At 57.4% G+C, this 15,063-nt stretch overlaps 1 protein-coding gene across 1 annotated transcript in view; it reads right to left on the minus strand.

Moving 5' to 3' along the window:
• Positions 1-2,234: 2,234 nt before the first annotated feature.
• LOC143696362 (uncharacterized) overlaps positions 2,235-15,063 on the minus strand; it is a 175,553-nt gene continuing 162,724 nt past the window's right edge. Inside the window, 2 exon segments of the mRNA XM_077192506.1 lie at positions 2,235-2,779; positions 2,862-3,041. Coding sequence (XP_077048621.1) covers positions 2,252-2,779; positions 2,862-3,041 — 708 coding nt within the window. The 3' untranslated portion in view covers positions 2,235-2,251.

Below are 15,063 nucleotides of genomic sequence, written 5' to 3' on the forward strand. Positions count from 1 at the left end.
AAGATAATATAGATCATCAATAATAAATCAGCCTTCTGAAACATGGAGTCAAGATTCTCATCTCTTCCCTCGTCCTGGGACCCCTGCAAACACCAGCACACTTTGGGCCTGAGGGCCAATGGGCAGAGGGAACAAGGGTGGTGCAAAGGCGGGACAAAAGGGCAGCAACCAACTGGGATTCAGGGGAGGAGCTGCAGGGAACAGGAACCAATAGGAAAGCGGGAGTGGGGAACATTCTAGAACTGGGGAGGAGAACAAGGATGATGGAACTTGGGTCATCAACATGTAAGGGACACGATGCCACCAGGACACACACCAGGGGACAATGTCACCACACCTGTGGGGACGCTGCCACCAGGACGCCTCCAGTGACACCCAGCATGGGCCCACATGGCCCCTGTGGGTGACACTGACCCTTGCCCTGTCCCCAGGGGCGGTTGGGGTCCCCTGAGCACGGTGGCCCTGGGACACCCTGGTGGCTGTCACTCTCTCCTGGGCCACTTGTCACCAGCTGAACAAGTTCCCATCCTGCCCTGGTGGGTGGTGACATTTGGCTGGGACACCACAATGGTGGCAGGGGGGACGTGGTGGCAGGAACTGCATCAGGCAGCGCCATGGCTGAGATGAAGGTGCTGGTGGCACTGTGGTGGCACAGGTGGTGGCCTTGATGCTGTCCCAGTTCATGTCCCCATCCATGATCATGTCCTCCCATGTCACCATCCATGGCTGTGTCCCCCCATGTCCCTGTCCATGGCCACTTCCAACTCAGGTCCCCACCCAGGGCTGTGTCCCCACGTGTTCCCATCCAAGCCTTAGTTCAATGTCTTGATTTTTACCCCAATTTCAGGGCTTTCAAAGATATGAACAGAAACCTTTGTGTTTGAAGGCAAAACCGAAAGGATTTATGTGTCCCTGCCAGAAGAGCATCCACGTGCTTGGGTGGGTGGGAAGAACCTTTTTTGGAGGGGTTTCCAACCCCACTGTCTCCAGAATCATGGGTTTTGCCCCAGTCTGACCCGATTTGGTTGTAGAAGATGCCTGTGGGGCAGAGAGAATTAAAATGATGGATTTGTATTGGAGAAGACTTCCAAGGCCTCCAGTGTTACTTGATGCCACCAGGAAGACGCAAGAAGTGAGATTTTTCTGGGGTGAGAAGTCAACAAATCTGCTCCATGTCGCTATAGGACATGAAACAACACGAGCGCACACACCACTGTTCTCAAGGGGAAAAAAGGGAAGTTTATTTCCTGACTCCAACATTTATAGTTTTCCAAAAGTGACAGTGGATTGGAGGGTGACAGTGCCACCTCTCCAATGACACTGGACAAACCAACAGTCCATCAGATTTCTTCTCCTCCATAAAAGAATGCAAAACAATAAGTTATTTACAGGAAGTATGTGAGAAAGTTTGCTACAAGAATGTAAACATCAGAAGGCCTAGAAAAATCTTCAAAAGTCAGGGCGACAGCTCTCCACAATGGATTTCTGATGTTGGTCTGTGAATGTGTCCAGGTGCTCACGGGGAGCCAGGAGCCAGCCAGGTGTCTTCCTAACACAAATCAGCAGCACCACGGATCACCAGGGCTCTGCCCAACGGGGTCACTGGGGATCATCCAGTGCTGATCCTCCAATGAGGGATGGAGCTGTGGAGCTGGAGCAGCACACAAAGCTCTTCCCGCCCTGGGAGCACTCCCACAGCTTCCCTCAGTGCTGGATGAAGCGGTCCAGCTGGAGAAAGATTGATTGATTGTCCTTCTCGGACGTCCCGGCCGGCTGTCCAGCACCGCTAGCAGTAGGGGGGCACTATCCCGATCTCCGTGGTTCGGGACAGCACCTAAGGCAAACGCTCTGTGCCGTGACAGCAGTGTTACCTTGTGGCAGGACGTGGCTTGGCTTATGGCTACAGTCAGCAGAAATGAGAGAGCGCTCTCCAGCTGTGGTGAATCCAGGTTTATTGGGTCCCAGGGGAAACCGACAACCAAAGAGAGCGAGGGGGAAGTTGCAACAGCTTATAAGGAGGGAGGGACACAGGGGAGGAGTCAGTCCTTGGACGAATAGGGTTTCAGAGGGGAGTGGGATACAAAAGATTGACTTAGGGAAAACCCCAATGGGGATAACTTGAGGGTGGGGCCCCGGCCCCTGAGCCAATCACTCGACGCTCCAGCTGAAAGTTTCTAGAGAGTTCTAGAGAGAAGGGTGGGAGCGCCGAGTGACGGACAGGGCACTGGGGAGGGATTTGAGAAAGGGTACATTAATCTCCAAGGCAACTGGGGAGGAGTTGGGATAACTGGCAGCATAAAGGAGGAAAGGGAGAACCAGGGCAGAACCATTGCATGATAGGGGGAACAGAACAGTCCAACTTATACAGACAACACAACAGCTGGATGCGTTGGTGTTGGGTCAAGGCTGACCTCTGGGAGAAGCTCTTCCCACACCAGGCACACTCATAGGGCCTCTCCCCGCTGTGGATGCGCTGGTGGGCACTCAGGTGGGCGCTCGTCCTGAAGCTCTTCCCACACTCCCCACACTCGTAGGGCCGTTCCCCCGTGTGGCTCCTCTGGTGGGCAGTCACTTCATAGCTGGTCTTGAAGCTCTTCCCACACCTGGGACACTCGTAGGGCCTCTCCCTGGAGTGGATGAGCTGGTGCCTGAGGAGGCTGCACTTGTCCCTGAAGCCCTTCCTGCAGTCGGGGCAGCGGAAGGGCCTCTCCTCTGTGTGAGTGCGCTGGTGATGGAGGAGATTGGAGCTGATCTGAAACCTCTTGCTGCATTCATCACACTCGTAGGGCCGTTCCCCGTGTAGCTCCTCTGGTGGAAAATCAGGCTGGATCTGGCTCTGAAGCTCTTCCCACACTCAGGACATCCGTAGGGCCTCTCCCGCTGTGGACGCGCTGGTGGTGGATCAGGTTGGAGTTGTGGCTGAAGCTCTTCCCACACTGCCCACACTCATAGGGCCTCTCCCTGGTGTGGATTCCCATGTGGGAGTTCAGGCGGGAGCTCCACCTGAAGCTCTCCCCACATTCCGAGCACTTGTGGGGCTTCTCCCCATCCTGAAGCTCCTCAGGGACCCCCAACTCCGACCTGTGGTCACCTTCTGGACCCAAGGTGGGTCTTTCCTCCTCGGATCCCCGTGATCTGCGTTTGCAGCCCCTCCTTGTGTGGGATCTCTGGGACTTTTCCTCCCCGTTGGATTCCTGTGCCCTGGAGCCACTCCAAACGGCCTCAGCCACCAGGTTCTGCTGTGGGGATTTGTCCTCCCTGCTCTCCATCCTCAGCTCCTTCCCTGGGGGAGGAAGGACAAGGAGAGGATGGGATTTGCCTCCGTGCCACAGGGAAGGGGAAGGAGATCCCCCCAGTGCATCCCTGGCTGGACAGCATCAGCAGTGGGGCTGTCCTGCAGCCGGGGGCCGTGCTGGGCTGGGAGATGGAGCAGGAGAGAGGGGGAAAGGGGCACTGACTTCCTCCTCACCTGTCTGGGTGTCCTGGGGCATCTTCTTCCTCCTCGCAGCCTCCTCCTCCTGGCCAAGGTTTGGGAATGGGAAATCCTGGTTTGGGGGGCAAAACAAGGGCTGAGCGTGTCGGGTTTGATGGTCCCGGTGCCCAAGTGCAGCTGGAGAAGTCAGCGCCCCTTTCAGCCTCGGGGGGCCCGGACCCCGCTCATCCCCAGCCTCGCCCACCCCTCCAGGCTGCCGGGGGTCCCTCTGCACCGGGATCGCCCCTCTCCGCCATGGATTTGGGGCGACTCCCCCTCCCCGCCCACCTGCGGCTTCCGGAGGGGGCGGAACCGGGGCAGCCGCGGCCCGAGCGGGGGAACCGCGTGGGGTTGGTGCTGCGGCTCCTCCTCCCGCTGCTCCTCTTCCTCCTCCTCTGGCCCTCCTCTTCCTCTTCTTCCCGCTCCTCTCTCTCTCTTTCCCTTTCCTTTTCCTCCTCCTCTGTCCCTGCTCTCCCTCCCGCTCCTCCTCCGCTCCCAGCCCGGCCCGGGCAGTGCCGGCACCCAAAAGCAGCTGCGCTCTGCCCTGGGTGGGTTCCCAAGCGGCCCCGCCACGCCCGGCACTGGGAGCGATACTGGGAGCACTGGGAACGATGGTGAGAGCAGCGGGCGGGAACTGGGAGCGCTCTCCCTGCCGGTCCTGCTCGTACTGGGAGCACTGGGAACGATGGTGAGAGCAGCGGGCGGGAACTGGGAGCGCTCTCCCTGCCGGTCCCGCTCTTACTGGGAGCACTGGGAGGGAACTGGGAGCAAACAGCGCCCGGACGCGGCTGCAGCCGGCGGGGGCGGGGCCTAATCTGAGGGCGTGGTTATGCAAATCCGGGAGCGATCGCGCGCTGGGATTGGTGGGCGGGAGCAGCGCGGGGTTTGCGCGGTCACGTGAGGGCCGAGGGGGGCCGGAGCGATGGCGGCGGCGTCCGTGGAGAGGGGACCGGGAATGGGGACAGGGAATGGGGGATGGGGACAGGGAATCGGGAATGGGGGATGGGGACAGGGAATGGGGACGGGGAATGGGGATGGGGACAGGGAATGGGGAATGGGGACAGGGAATGGGGAATGGAATGAGGACAGGGAATGGGAATGAGGAATGGGAATGGGGACAGGGACAGGGAATGGGAATGGGGACAGGGAATGGGAATGAGGAATGGGAATGGGGGATGGGGACAGGGAATGGGGAATGGGGCCAGGGAATGGGGTCCATACTGGGAATGGAGCAGGACGGGACTGGGAGTGGGGTGACACGGGAACGGGCGGAGGAAAGGGGAGTGACAGCAGGGAGGGGGGTATCCGCTACAGGGGACACCAGGAAGCGGGACAAGGGGACACAGGGACAGTTCCAAGCCGGGAGATCCTTGATCAGCCGCCCCAGAATCTCCACCAGCATCTTCCAAAGCACCCGGAGCCGCTCGGCCTCGTGTCCCCAAAGCCCTGAGCAAGCCCCAAGTCCTTCCCAGGAACTCTCAGCTCCCTCGGACCCAGCATCCCCCACACCTCTGGAACAGCCCCCCACTTCTCTAGCCCCATCTTAGTTCAACATCTTTATTTTTACCCAGGTTTTGAGTGTTTTGAAAGAATGAAGAAATGTGAGAAGAAGACCCAGGCCATGAGGAGCCAGGAGGATGTGGAGCCCCCAGCCAGGTGTCTTCCCACCAGGGATCACCGGCACCACGGATCACCGGGGCTCTGCCCACCGGGGTCACTGGGGATCATCCAGCGCGGATCCTCCCGTGGGGATGGAGCTGGAGCAGGGCACGGAGCTCTTCCCACACTGGGGGCACTGGCAGGGCTTCCTTCAGTGCTGGCTGCGTTGGTGTTGGGTCAAGGCTGACCTCTGGGAGAAGCTCTTCCCACACCTGGTACACTTGTAGGGGCTGTGACATCCCAGGAGCAGGGCTGGGATGGGCTCTGGTGCCTGGGACATCCCCAGCAGCAGCAGGGCTGGGATGGGGTCTGGTGCCTGGGACATCCCCAGCAGCAACAGGGCTGGGATGGGCTCTGGTGCCTGGGACATCCCCAGCAGCAGCAGGGCTGGGATGGGCTCTGGTGCCTGGGACATCCCCAGCAGCAGCAGGGCTGGGATGGGCTCTGGTGCCTGGGACATGCCCAGCAGCAGCGGGGCTGGGATGGGCTCTGGTGCCTGGGACATCCCCAGCAGCAGCAGGGCTGGGATGGGCGCTGGTGCCTGGGACATGCCCAGCAGCAGCGGGGCTGGGATGGGCTCTGGTGCCTGGGACATCCCCAGCAGCAGCAGGGCTGGCTGTGATGCTCTCCAGTGCCTGGGCCGTGCCCAGGGGTGCTGCTGGCTGGGGTTGGGTTGGTGCCTGTGCAGTGCCCAGGGCAGGGTCACAGCGGGGCAGCTCTCAGTGTCCCCAGCAGGCCACGCTGTCCAGGGCAGCCGTGCCAGCGCTCACTGCGCACTCGGGGCAGGCTGGGCTGGACGGGGCTCGGGGCACAAACGCCGCCCCCGGGGCTGGGCTCTGCCCCTGCCTCTGGGGCCCAGCCCCTGCTGGCAGCGCCTTGGGCAGGGCACGAGGCTGCTGCTGGCCCAGGGGGACAGGCCTTGCCCCCTGCCAGCTGCCCGGGCCCCTCGGGTGCCTGTGCCACAGCCCTGTGCCTCCTGTCCCCGCTACTCCCCGCCACCTCCACTCCCTCCATCAAAGCCCCACTCAACCTCTGCACTGTGACCTCTGGAAAGAACAAAAGAACAGGAAAGAAAGAATGAGAGAGAAAAAGGAAAAAGGCAAGGCAAGGAAAGGAAAGGGAAAGGGAAAGGGAAAGGAGAGGAAAGAAAAGGAAAGAGGAAAGGAAAAAAAGTAAAAAGAAAAGAGAAACATGTAGCCATTTGGCCCTGCCTGGATGCCAGGCACCCACCAAAGCTGCTCTCTCACTCCCCTCCAGAGATGGACAGGAGAAAAAACAGAATGAAGGCTTCATGGCTTGAGTTAAGGACTGGGACAGATCATTCAGCAAATGCCATCATAGGCAAAACATTTTTGAAATTACAGGTATTAATTGAATTTATTTCTATCCAGATCAGGGCAGGATAGTGGGAAGTAAAATAAAGCTTCACAAACACCTTCTGCCTGTTCCTCCCTCCTTCCCAGCTCTGCTCCTCCCCCAGTGGTGCAGGCAGACAGGCACTGGGGGCTCTGCTCCGTTCATCACCCGTTGTTTCTCTGCTGCTCGGGGAGAGGAGTCGTTCCCCTGCTGTGCCAGGGGTCCCTCCTGAGACACTTCTCCATGAACTTCTGCAGAGTGAGTTCATCTCACGGACAGCAGCTCTTCACAAACTGCTGCAGCTGCCTCACTCTCCCAGGGGCTCACAAGTCCTGCCAGGACCCTGCTCCAGCGTGGGCTCCTCTCTCCACGGCTTTGCAGGTCCCTGCTGGGTCCCTGCTCCAGCACAGGTTTCTCATGGGGTCCCAGCCCCTGCTCAGGCACCCCCTGCTCCAGCACGGGCTCCTCCAGGCGCTGCAGGTGCATCTCTGCTCTCCGGGCCCTCCATGGGCTGCAGGGGCCCAGCTGCCTCCCCAGGGGCTGCCCAGGGAATCTCAGGGCAATCAGCTCCAGCCCCTGGAGCAGCTCCTGCCCCTCCTCCTGCCCTGCCCTGGGGTGTGCAGAGTTGTTCCTCTCACGTGTTCTCACCCTGCTCTTCCCTGCTCACAGTTACACCTAGACCATCACCCATTTTCCTAAATCTCTTGCCCCAAAGGTGTTACCACCATTTCCAACTGGCCCAGCCTTGGCCAGTGGCCGGTGCATCCTGGAGCTGGCTGGAATTGACTCTGTGGGACACAGAGGAGCAGCTGCTTCCAGCAGCCTCTCACAGAAGGTGCTCCTCGAGCTCCCCTTACCAAAACCATGCCATGCAAGCCAAGTATAAGCATGGTAGGGTTTTTATTACCATTATTAATTCTTCTTTTTGCTATTGTCACTATTATTGCCCCTGTGATGTCACACTTTCCCTGTGATGTCACGCTGCCCCTGTGATGTCACAGAGCCAACTCTATGTTACCTTGTGATGTCATACAGCAGTGCTGTGAAATCACAGAAGACTGATATCCCAAAGTCATCCTGTCATGTCACAATCAGTTTTGTGACGTCACAGCCTGCTCTATGATGTCACACAGCCACCAGGTGATGTCACAACCCACTCTCTGATGCCACTGAGCCACCCTCTGTGATGGCAGACTCTGCTCTATGGCCTCATAATATGCTCTGTGATGTCACAGCCAGTTCTGTGATGTCACCACCCCCCTCAGTGATGTCACAAAACCCTCAAAAACTCAGTTCTATTGAAACACTGAAGTTTCTTGTACTTTGAAGAGATCCCTGTCAGGGACACAACTGAGAAAATGTCCCCAGGTTCCAGCTAGAGCAGAACACTGCAGGCGGTGATGCCAGGTGGGCACAAGCAAGGCAAAGGTGTCTCTGGTGCTGAGCACACCTGGATGTGTTTGAGGAATGCAAAGGGCCAAGGCCTGAGCCCCAGGGCCTGGCCAGGCAGATCCTGTCCCTCCCTCCTGGCTCAGGGCTCTTCCCGGGATATGCACTGGCATGTGGGGATGTGCAATGCCAGGGGCAGGAGCGTGGGGCGGCCCCTGCCAGGCTGCTGAGCAGGGACAAGGAGGCCATGAGGCCCCAGGCCTGCAAGGGTCACTTGTCCCCTCCTGGCCCCAGGCCCAGCAGCCATGGCCAAAGTGCTGCCCAAGCTGGCTCTGGCAGGGCTGTCTTGCAGCTGCTGCCCATCCCTGTGCCCTGTGCAGCCCAGGCTGTCCCACGGTGTCCCTGCCCTGCGCCTCTGTCCCTGCAGGCTGTGGGCATCCCCCGGCTGCCCCCCCTGGCTGGGCCCTTCCTTTGCTGACAGCTCTGCCTGGCCACTGCACGGTGTTTGCAGGGATTGAGCAATTAGGGCAAAGCTGTATCGCACTGTCTGTAAGGGGAGGAGTTCCTTAATAAGTACAGTAGGATATGATATAATATAGTAGAATAAAGCCATGGATCAGCCTTCTGCAATCATGGAGACAATGCTAATTATTACCTGGCTGGGAGCCTGCAACAACAGGCAAACACTGCAGTACTGATAAACAGAGGTACAGCCAGGGGAGGGAGGCAGGTGGAAAAGGCTTTGTGCTGTCCCTGCTCTGAGGGGATGCTCAGCATGGCCTGAAGGTCTGCACATAGGAGAAAACAACAATGAACACAGAACAGCCAAATGATAAACAGGCACCAACAGCAAGAAGCCCAAGTTCCCTGGGGTTGGAAGTTTGAGGATCTGGGGGATTTCACAGAAGAACTGGCCCAGGGCATTGCCATGGCACAGGGGCAGGGAAAATGTATTGGCCATGTGCAGCAGAGCAGTGAGAAAGCCCCAGGCCCAGGCAGCTGCTGCCATGTGGGCACAAGCTCTGCTGCCCAGCAGGGTCCCGTGGTGCAGGGCTTTGCAGATGGACACGTAGCAGTTGGAGCACGTGAGGGTCAGGAATGAAAGCTCTGCTGTGATAAAGAACAAAAAGAAAAAGACCTGTGCAGCACATGCTGAGTAGGAGATGGTGCTGGTGTCCCAGAGGGAATTGTGCATGGCTCTGGGCACAGTGGTGCAGATGGAGCCCAGGTCAGGGAGGGCCAGGCTGAGCAGGAAGAAGAACATGGGCGTGTGCAGGTGGTGGCCGCAGGCTACGGCGCTGATGATGAGGCCGTTGCCCAGGAGGGCAGCCAGGGAGATGCCCAGCAAGAGGCAGAAGTGCAGGAGCTGCAGCTGCCCCGGCTCTGCCAATGCCAGCAGGAGGAAGTGGCTGATGCAGCTGCTGTTGGACATTTGCTGTGGCTGCACATGGGCACCTGTTCATGGAGAAAAGGACAGTGAAGGGTTAGAGGAGATACCTGTAACCAAAATCAAAGCCATTTCCCACACACCCTCCTTTGTAACACACACGGACATGCTCTTGTGTTTCAGAGTTCTGATGTTTTCTTTTTAAGCTCCTTCCATGGACTTCCTGGTACTCTTGGATATCAGAAACCCTGAGCATTTCTGCTGCCCTCTGGTAGAACAGAGTGATTTCCCTGAGGCAAGATAATGAGTGCAGACTGGGGGCAGATGATCTGTCACTTCATTCTGTTTGCAGTTCCTCTGGGCTTTCACTTTTCTCAGCTGGAGGATGTTCACACTCCCACGTTTCTCTTACAAACCCCCAGGTACTGTGAGAGCAGATGGATCCAGCAGAGCCCAGCTCCACTTCTGTAGCCAAGGACTCACGTTGCTCATTCCACCAACCCAGCAGCATTTTCAGGGTCACAACACCTCTGCCTTTGCCCATGGATCTTATCACTCAGAGATGCTCCAGGACAGGTTTGCATGCTGGGGTGAAGCTCCCAGCCTGGACTGAAATGTCAGAGGGACTTGCAAGTGTCCTTCTGCTGGCATTGGCTGAAGGGAGATGCAGCTCCTTCCCTGGCTGCCCTGACAGCATTGCCCAGAGCCGGGCCCTGGGGACAGCGTCACCCTGAGCCAGCTGTGCCCCTCCAGAGCCCCCAGGGCCGGGCAGCTGCTCCCAGCCCTGTGCTCTGCAGAGGGAACTGGGCCCGGGGCTGCAGAGCTGCCCCACGGCTCTGCTGCAGCTCTGCCTGCACAGGAGGGGCTGCACACCTTGGAGCCCCGGCCCTGAGGGCAGAGGCTTGGCTGGGGCACAGGAGGGAGGGGGCTTGTTCAGAGGCAGGGGCTGCACTGCAGGGGATCCTGTGCACATCTCTCAACTCTCCCTGCCACAGCATTGCTGGGTTCTGTTTTCTCTCCTTCCCTGATCCTCTCTCTGCTTCCTGGAGATTTTCCTCCTGCAGGGGTTTCCCTGTGCCTGATCTCTCTGTGCCAGCACTCACAGAGCCCAAAGCTCTGTGCACTCTCCTTGGCCTGACAGAACCCTGCCTGTTTGCAGGGCACTGCCTGGGGGCAGCTTCTCTTTGCAGCTTGCAGAAAGGACAGCTCAGACTGAGCCTGATGGCTCCAGCAAAGCTGCTGCTGCTGCTGTCCATGGGCAGAGTGGCTGAAGGCACATTAGGGATCTCCTGTGAACCTGCTGGTCACTAGAAGGAACAGTTTGGTGATCTCAGGCACCACTTGCCAAAATTCATAACTAATAATTCATAATCATCCATTAATAATTATCCCCCCTCCCTGCCACTCTCCAGTAGTAGGAATCTGAAGACAAAGTCTTAGGAAATTGCCTCATTTTAATCAAAATCCTTGCCTTGCAAATATTCTGTGACTGATCAGCATGTGAGAGCTTCATGAGCATTTCAGCTCCCCTGCAGCAGAAATCCTCAGAGATGCACTCGCAGAGTCTGCAGGCATTGGGATGTTGCAGCTTTAGGAGATCAGTGCAGGAGCTGCAGCTGCATTGTCCTGCAGCCAGAGGTTGCTGTGCCAAGGGCTGGCAGTGATTGTGCCCCAGGCCCTTGCCAGCCCCTTCCCAGCCCTGCCTGCTTGAAGCTCTCTGTGCCTCTGTGCTGTGCCCGGGCTGGCTGCAGGCAGTGCCCCAGCCCTGCTGGGCTGTGCACAGGAGCTGCTCCTGCCCAGAGCTGTCTCTCTGCAGCTCTGCTGCCCTTGCCAGGAGCTGCCTCTGGGCCAGGAGCCCGGCCCAGCTCAGCAGCACAGACACAGCACAAGGACTTTAGGAGCCTCTGGGCCTTTGTGCTCAGGCCCTGAACATCAGGCCCTGAGAGGGAGCTGAAGAAGCCTCTCCAGAACTCCAAGGCAGAATCCAACTCCAAAGTTTCTGGGACTTGTAGTGGCTCCCACTGAGGGACACGACAGAGAAAGTGTCCCCAGGCCCCAGGCAGAGCAGAGAACTGGAGGCACTGATGGCAGCTGGGGACAAAGAGAAGCCAAGGCTTGGTGCCCTGGGGCACAGCAGGGTCTGTGCCAGCAAGGGCTGGGAGGAGACACCTTGTGCTGAGGCCCTGGGGCCTCCTGGCCCAGCCCCAGCCAGGCTGGGCACTGCCAGCCCCTTGTGCTGCCCTCTGCATCCCCCCCTGGCCCACATCCCAGGGGCCTCAAGGATCTGCTGCAAGGAGTCCCTGGGGAGCCTTGCTCAGCAATGGCCCTGGCGGCTCCTGAATGCTCCCTGCAGGGGCTGCAGCTTTTTCAAAGGACTTGGGGTTTGGCTTTGGCCTTGCAGTCTCTGAGAGCTTTGTGCAATCATGGCCACCAATTACCTGCTGTAATTAGTCCCTGCAGAGGCTCTGTCAGTAACACCACTCAGTGGGGCTCATGAATGCTTCAAGGTACTTCAGTTCTTTTAAGGTACTTGGTGTTTCCCTTTGGATCCAGACTCTGGGAGAGCTTTGTGCAATCATGGCCCCAGTTATCTGCGTTAATGAGTCCCTGGAGAGCTTTGTACTGACACTCGGTGGGGCTCATTCATGCTCTGAGACACTCAAGGTGTTGAAGGGACTTTGGATTTTCCTTTCCACACTGAGTGTCTGAGAGGTTTTTGTGCCATCCTGGCCACCAATTCTCTCCTCCAAGGAGTCCATGAGGAGCCTGTGTTGGACAGGGACCTCAGTGGGAGCCATGAATGCCTGGAGACACTTTGGGTGTTTCCTCTGACTCTGACTCCAGGCAAGGTTTGTGCAATCTCCTCCCAGGCCCTGAGGTTCAAGGGCTCAGCTCCAAATGCACAGTGAGGCTCATGAGGATCAAGCAAGTCCTGACAAACCATGGCTCTGCCTTGATTTCCCTCTGCTCCAGTGCAGTTCATTAGGAGGGTTTCCTTTGACAGTTATGGAGAAATAGCTCAAAGAGCTTCTAGGAAATATGTATTCCTATTTTAAAGGCTGTCTTTTATTGCTTTTCTTATTACACAAGAGGTGATTGCAGCATTCGGTGACTGCTATTGATGCAGGGACTGTCCTAAGGAGGTCTGGCCTGCTCAGAGAAGCTGTGCCTTGAGCTCTGAGCCAGTGTGGACAACCTTGCTCTACATTCCCCAAGCCCATGGTGTCTCTCCTCCCTCACCTGGGAGCTGCTTTGCTTGGAGAAGTGGCTGCACTCAGGCAAAGAGGGATTTTCCTTCTTTGAGTTTTGAAGCCATCTAAAACTCCTGAGTTTCCCCATTGCAAACAGACATCCTCCTCAAGTGTGTGCCAAGCCCAAGGTGGCACCAAGAGCACTTCAGCCCTGCCTTGGGCCAGCTGTGAGGGTGGATCATCATCCCAACAGGCAGTGGGCCATTGCAAGGGGCTGTTGCCATGGACACTGCAGGGACCCCAGTGCTGGGTTTGGGTGCCATGGCAACCCCCATCAGTTCAGGTTTCCTTGGAAAGCAGCCCCAGGAGCCATTTCTGCAGCCAGGTTCCATGGCCCCTTGCCTGCAGAGCTGCTGCTGCCCTGGGCTGCCATGGCAACCCTGAGGACAAAGCGGTGCCAGGGCTGTTCCAGGTACAATTGCAGTGACACTGGTTGGTTCCAGCAGGTGCCATGGCAACGGCCACGGGGACCCGTTCCTTGGTTTGGTGCCATGGCAAGCAATGCCCGGAGCCGTTGTGATGGTTGGTGGGCATGGAAAGCTGCCCTGGGCCCCTTGCTCAGGGCTGGTGTCAGTGCCCAGAGCCAGAGGGGATCCCTTGCTGGGGGCTGTGCCATGGCCACCTGCCCTGTGCCGCGCTGGCCGCTCAGGCACCAGGAACCAGCAGCCAAGGGCACTGCCAGGGCCAAAGGCCAGGTCAGCCAGACAGAAAGGGGCAGGGCTGGGCACTGTTTCCATGGCAACCGGCACTGGGGGGGACACCTGGGGCACCTGGCCTGGCAGTTGCCATGGAAAGCCCTGGCAGGCACTGAGGGCACAGCCCCTGGCACTGAGACACTGCTGGGCCGGGTGCTGAGCACAGCGCTGAGCACGCAGAGATGGTTTTGTTCTTGCTGAGCTGCAGCACAGCCAAGGCCTGTCCTGCCCCTCGTCCAGCCACGCTGGGGAGGGGCTGGGGCTGCGGGGGAGCTTGGCAGGGGACACAGCCAGGACAGGTGACCCCAACTGACCCCGGGCACAGCCCAGACCAGAGCACATCATGCTCAGGCTATGAAGGGGGGAACAAGGAGCAAGGGGGGAATTTTGGAGGGAGGCTTTTTGCCTTCCCAGCTAACACTTAGGCAAGAGGGGGCCCTGTTTCACCAGTGGGCAGGGTCACTACCAAAGACACAGAGACCAACTGAAGGAATTGTGGCATTTATATCATGCACAGCTGCAAAGCATTACAAAAGGAAGAGCTCAGCAAAGCACATCATCATTAGCAAAGAATTACAAAAGAAGCTCAGCAATCCATCAGAACTCGTTTTTACATTTTGATGACTAACCCCTTGGTCAAACACTAGAGGTGTTTGTGGCAGACAAAGATTCTGGCTGACTATCAAGGTACACCTTACACACATCAGTAGTACTTTAGTGACACCGTTCTTCATCCATTTTTCTCAATCTCCTTGGAGTTAGGAACAAGAATTCTGTTGTCCATGGAGCTGGCGCCTTTTTAATTCCAGAATAATGCCCCCAGGCCCTTTGCTGTTCAGCTTTACCATGTTGTCTGGGGCTAACAAGGCTTGGGGGGCCCTTTCCCCTCTGGCTGGAAGGGGCCGGGTCCCAGTCCCTGAGGGGCTCCCAGGCTCCTGGATGCAATTCCTGTGCAAGTCCCTCAGTGTCACAGCAGCCTTCCCATGGAGCCCCGTGGATCAGAGCATTTGCCAAAGGGGCCCTTGGGGCAAACAGGGAGATTTGGTCTGGCAGCATGTGTAAAACAATATCCTGTCAGATCTACTTGTTTCTCACACACAGTCCTTGGCTGCAGGGACACATTCCCATTGCTCCTGCCCAGCTTTCAGGACTCAGAGTTGTCTTTCCCAGGAGCTGCTCCTTCAGCTGCCTCGGGAGGGCCATTTGGCCTCCAGACCCACACTCTGGCTCCATTATTAGGACTGCTGCATCCAAACCCTTTATCTCCACAAACGGTGGTGATTGCAGCTGGAGCTCCTTTTTTCACAATCGTTCTCAAAATTTCAATATCAATAATTATGCTACCCTGTCATGGGGTTGAATAATCCAATCTTGTTCACTATTGTTTAACAGAATTGCTGTAATTTCTCCTGGATATTCTGCATCAATTCCTCCTGCCATGACATGAACACTTTGCAAGGCCAAGCTCCAAGGGAGCAGTTACCAAAGCAAAGTGTCCTGGAGGAATCTGAATTCCTGTTTCAGTATTGATGGCTCTCATTTGCTTTGAATTCATCCTCATTAATTCCAATGCATGAAGGCCCAGCCCTGCAGCCTCTGGGCTGGCCCTGCCAGGGGCCATCACAGCCAGAACAATTTCCCAGGCAGTCCAAGTCTCACTGCCCATGGTTGGATTTGCAAATTGGGGGCAGCCATGCACAGCCAGGGGGTTTCCATTTCCCCCGTGGGCCATTGTTTAGGGCATGGAGCACATCTGGGAGATGGGTTCTTCATGGGCAAAGGTTCCCATCTCCTCATTTTATCAACTGCTCTTTTAAAAACCCCTTCACCCGTTCAACCAATCCTGCAGCTTGT

This window comes from Agelaius phoeniceus, chromosome 34 (assembly GCF_051311805.1).
Source record: "Agelaius phoeniceus isolate bAgePho1 chromosome 34, bAgePho1.hap1, whole genome shotgun sequence".
Taxonomy (NCBI): Eukaryota; Metazoa; Chordata; class Aves; order Passeriformes; family Icteridae; genus Agelaius; species Agelaius phoeniceus.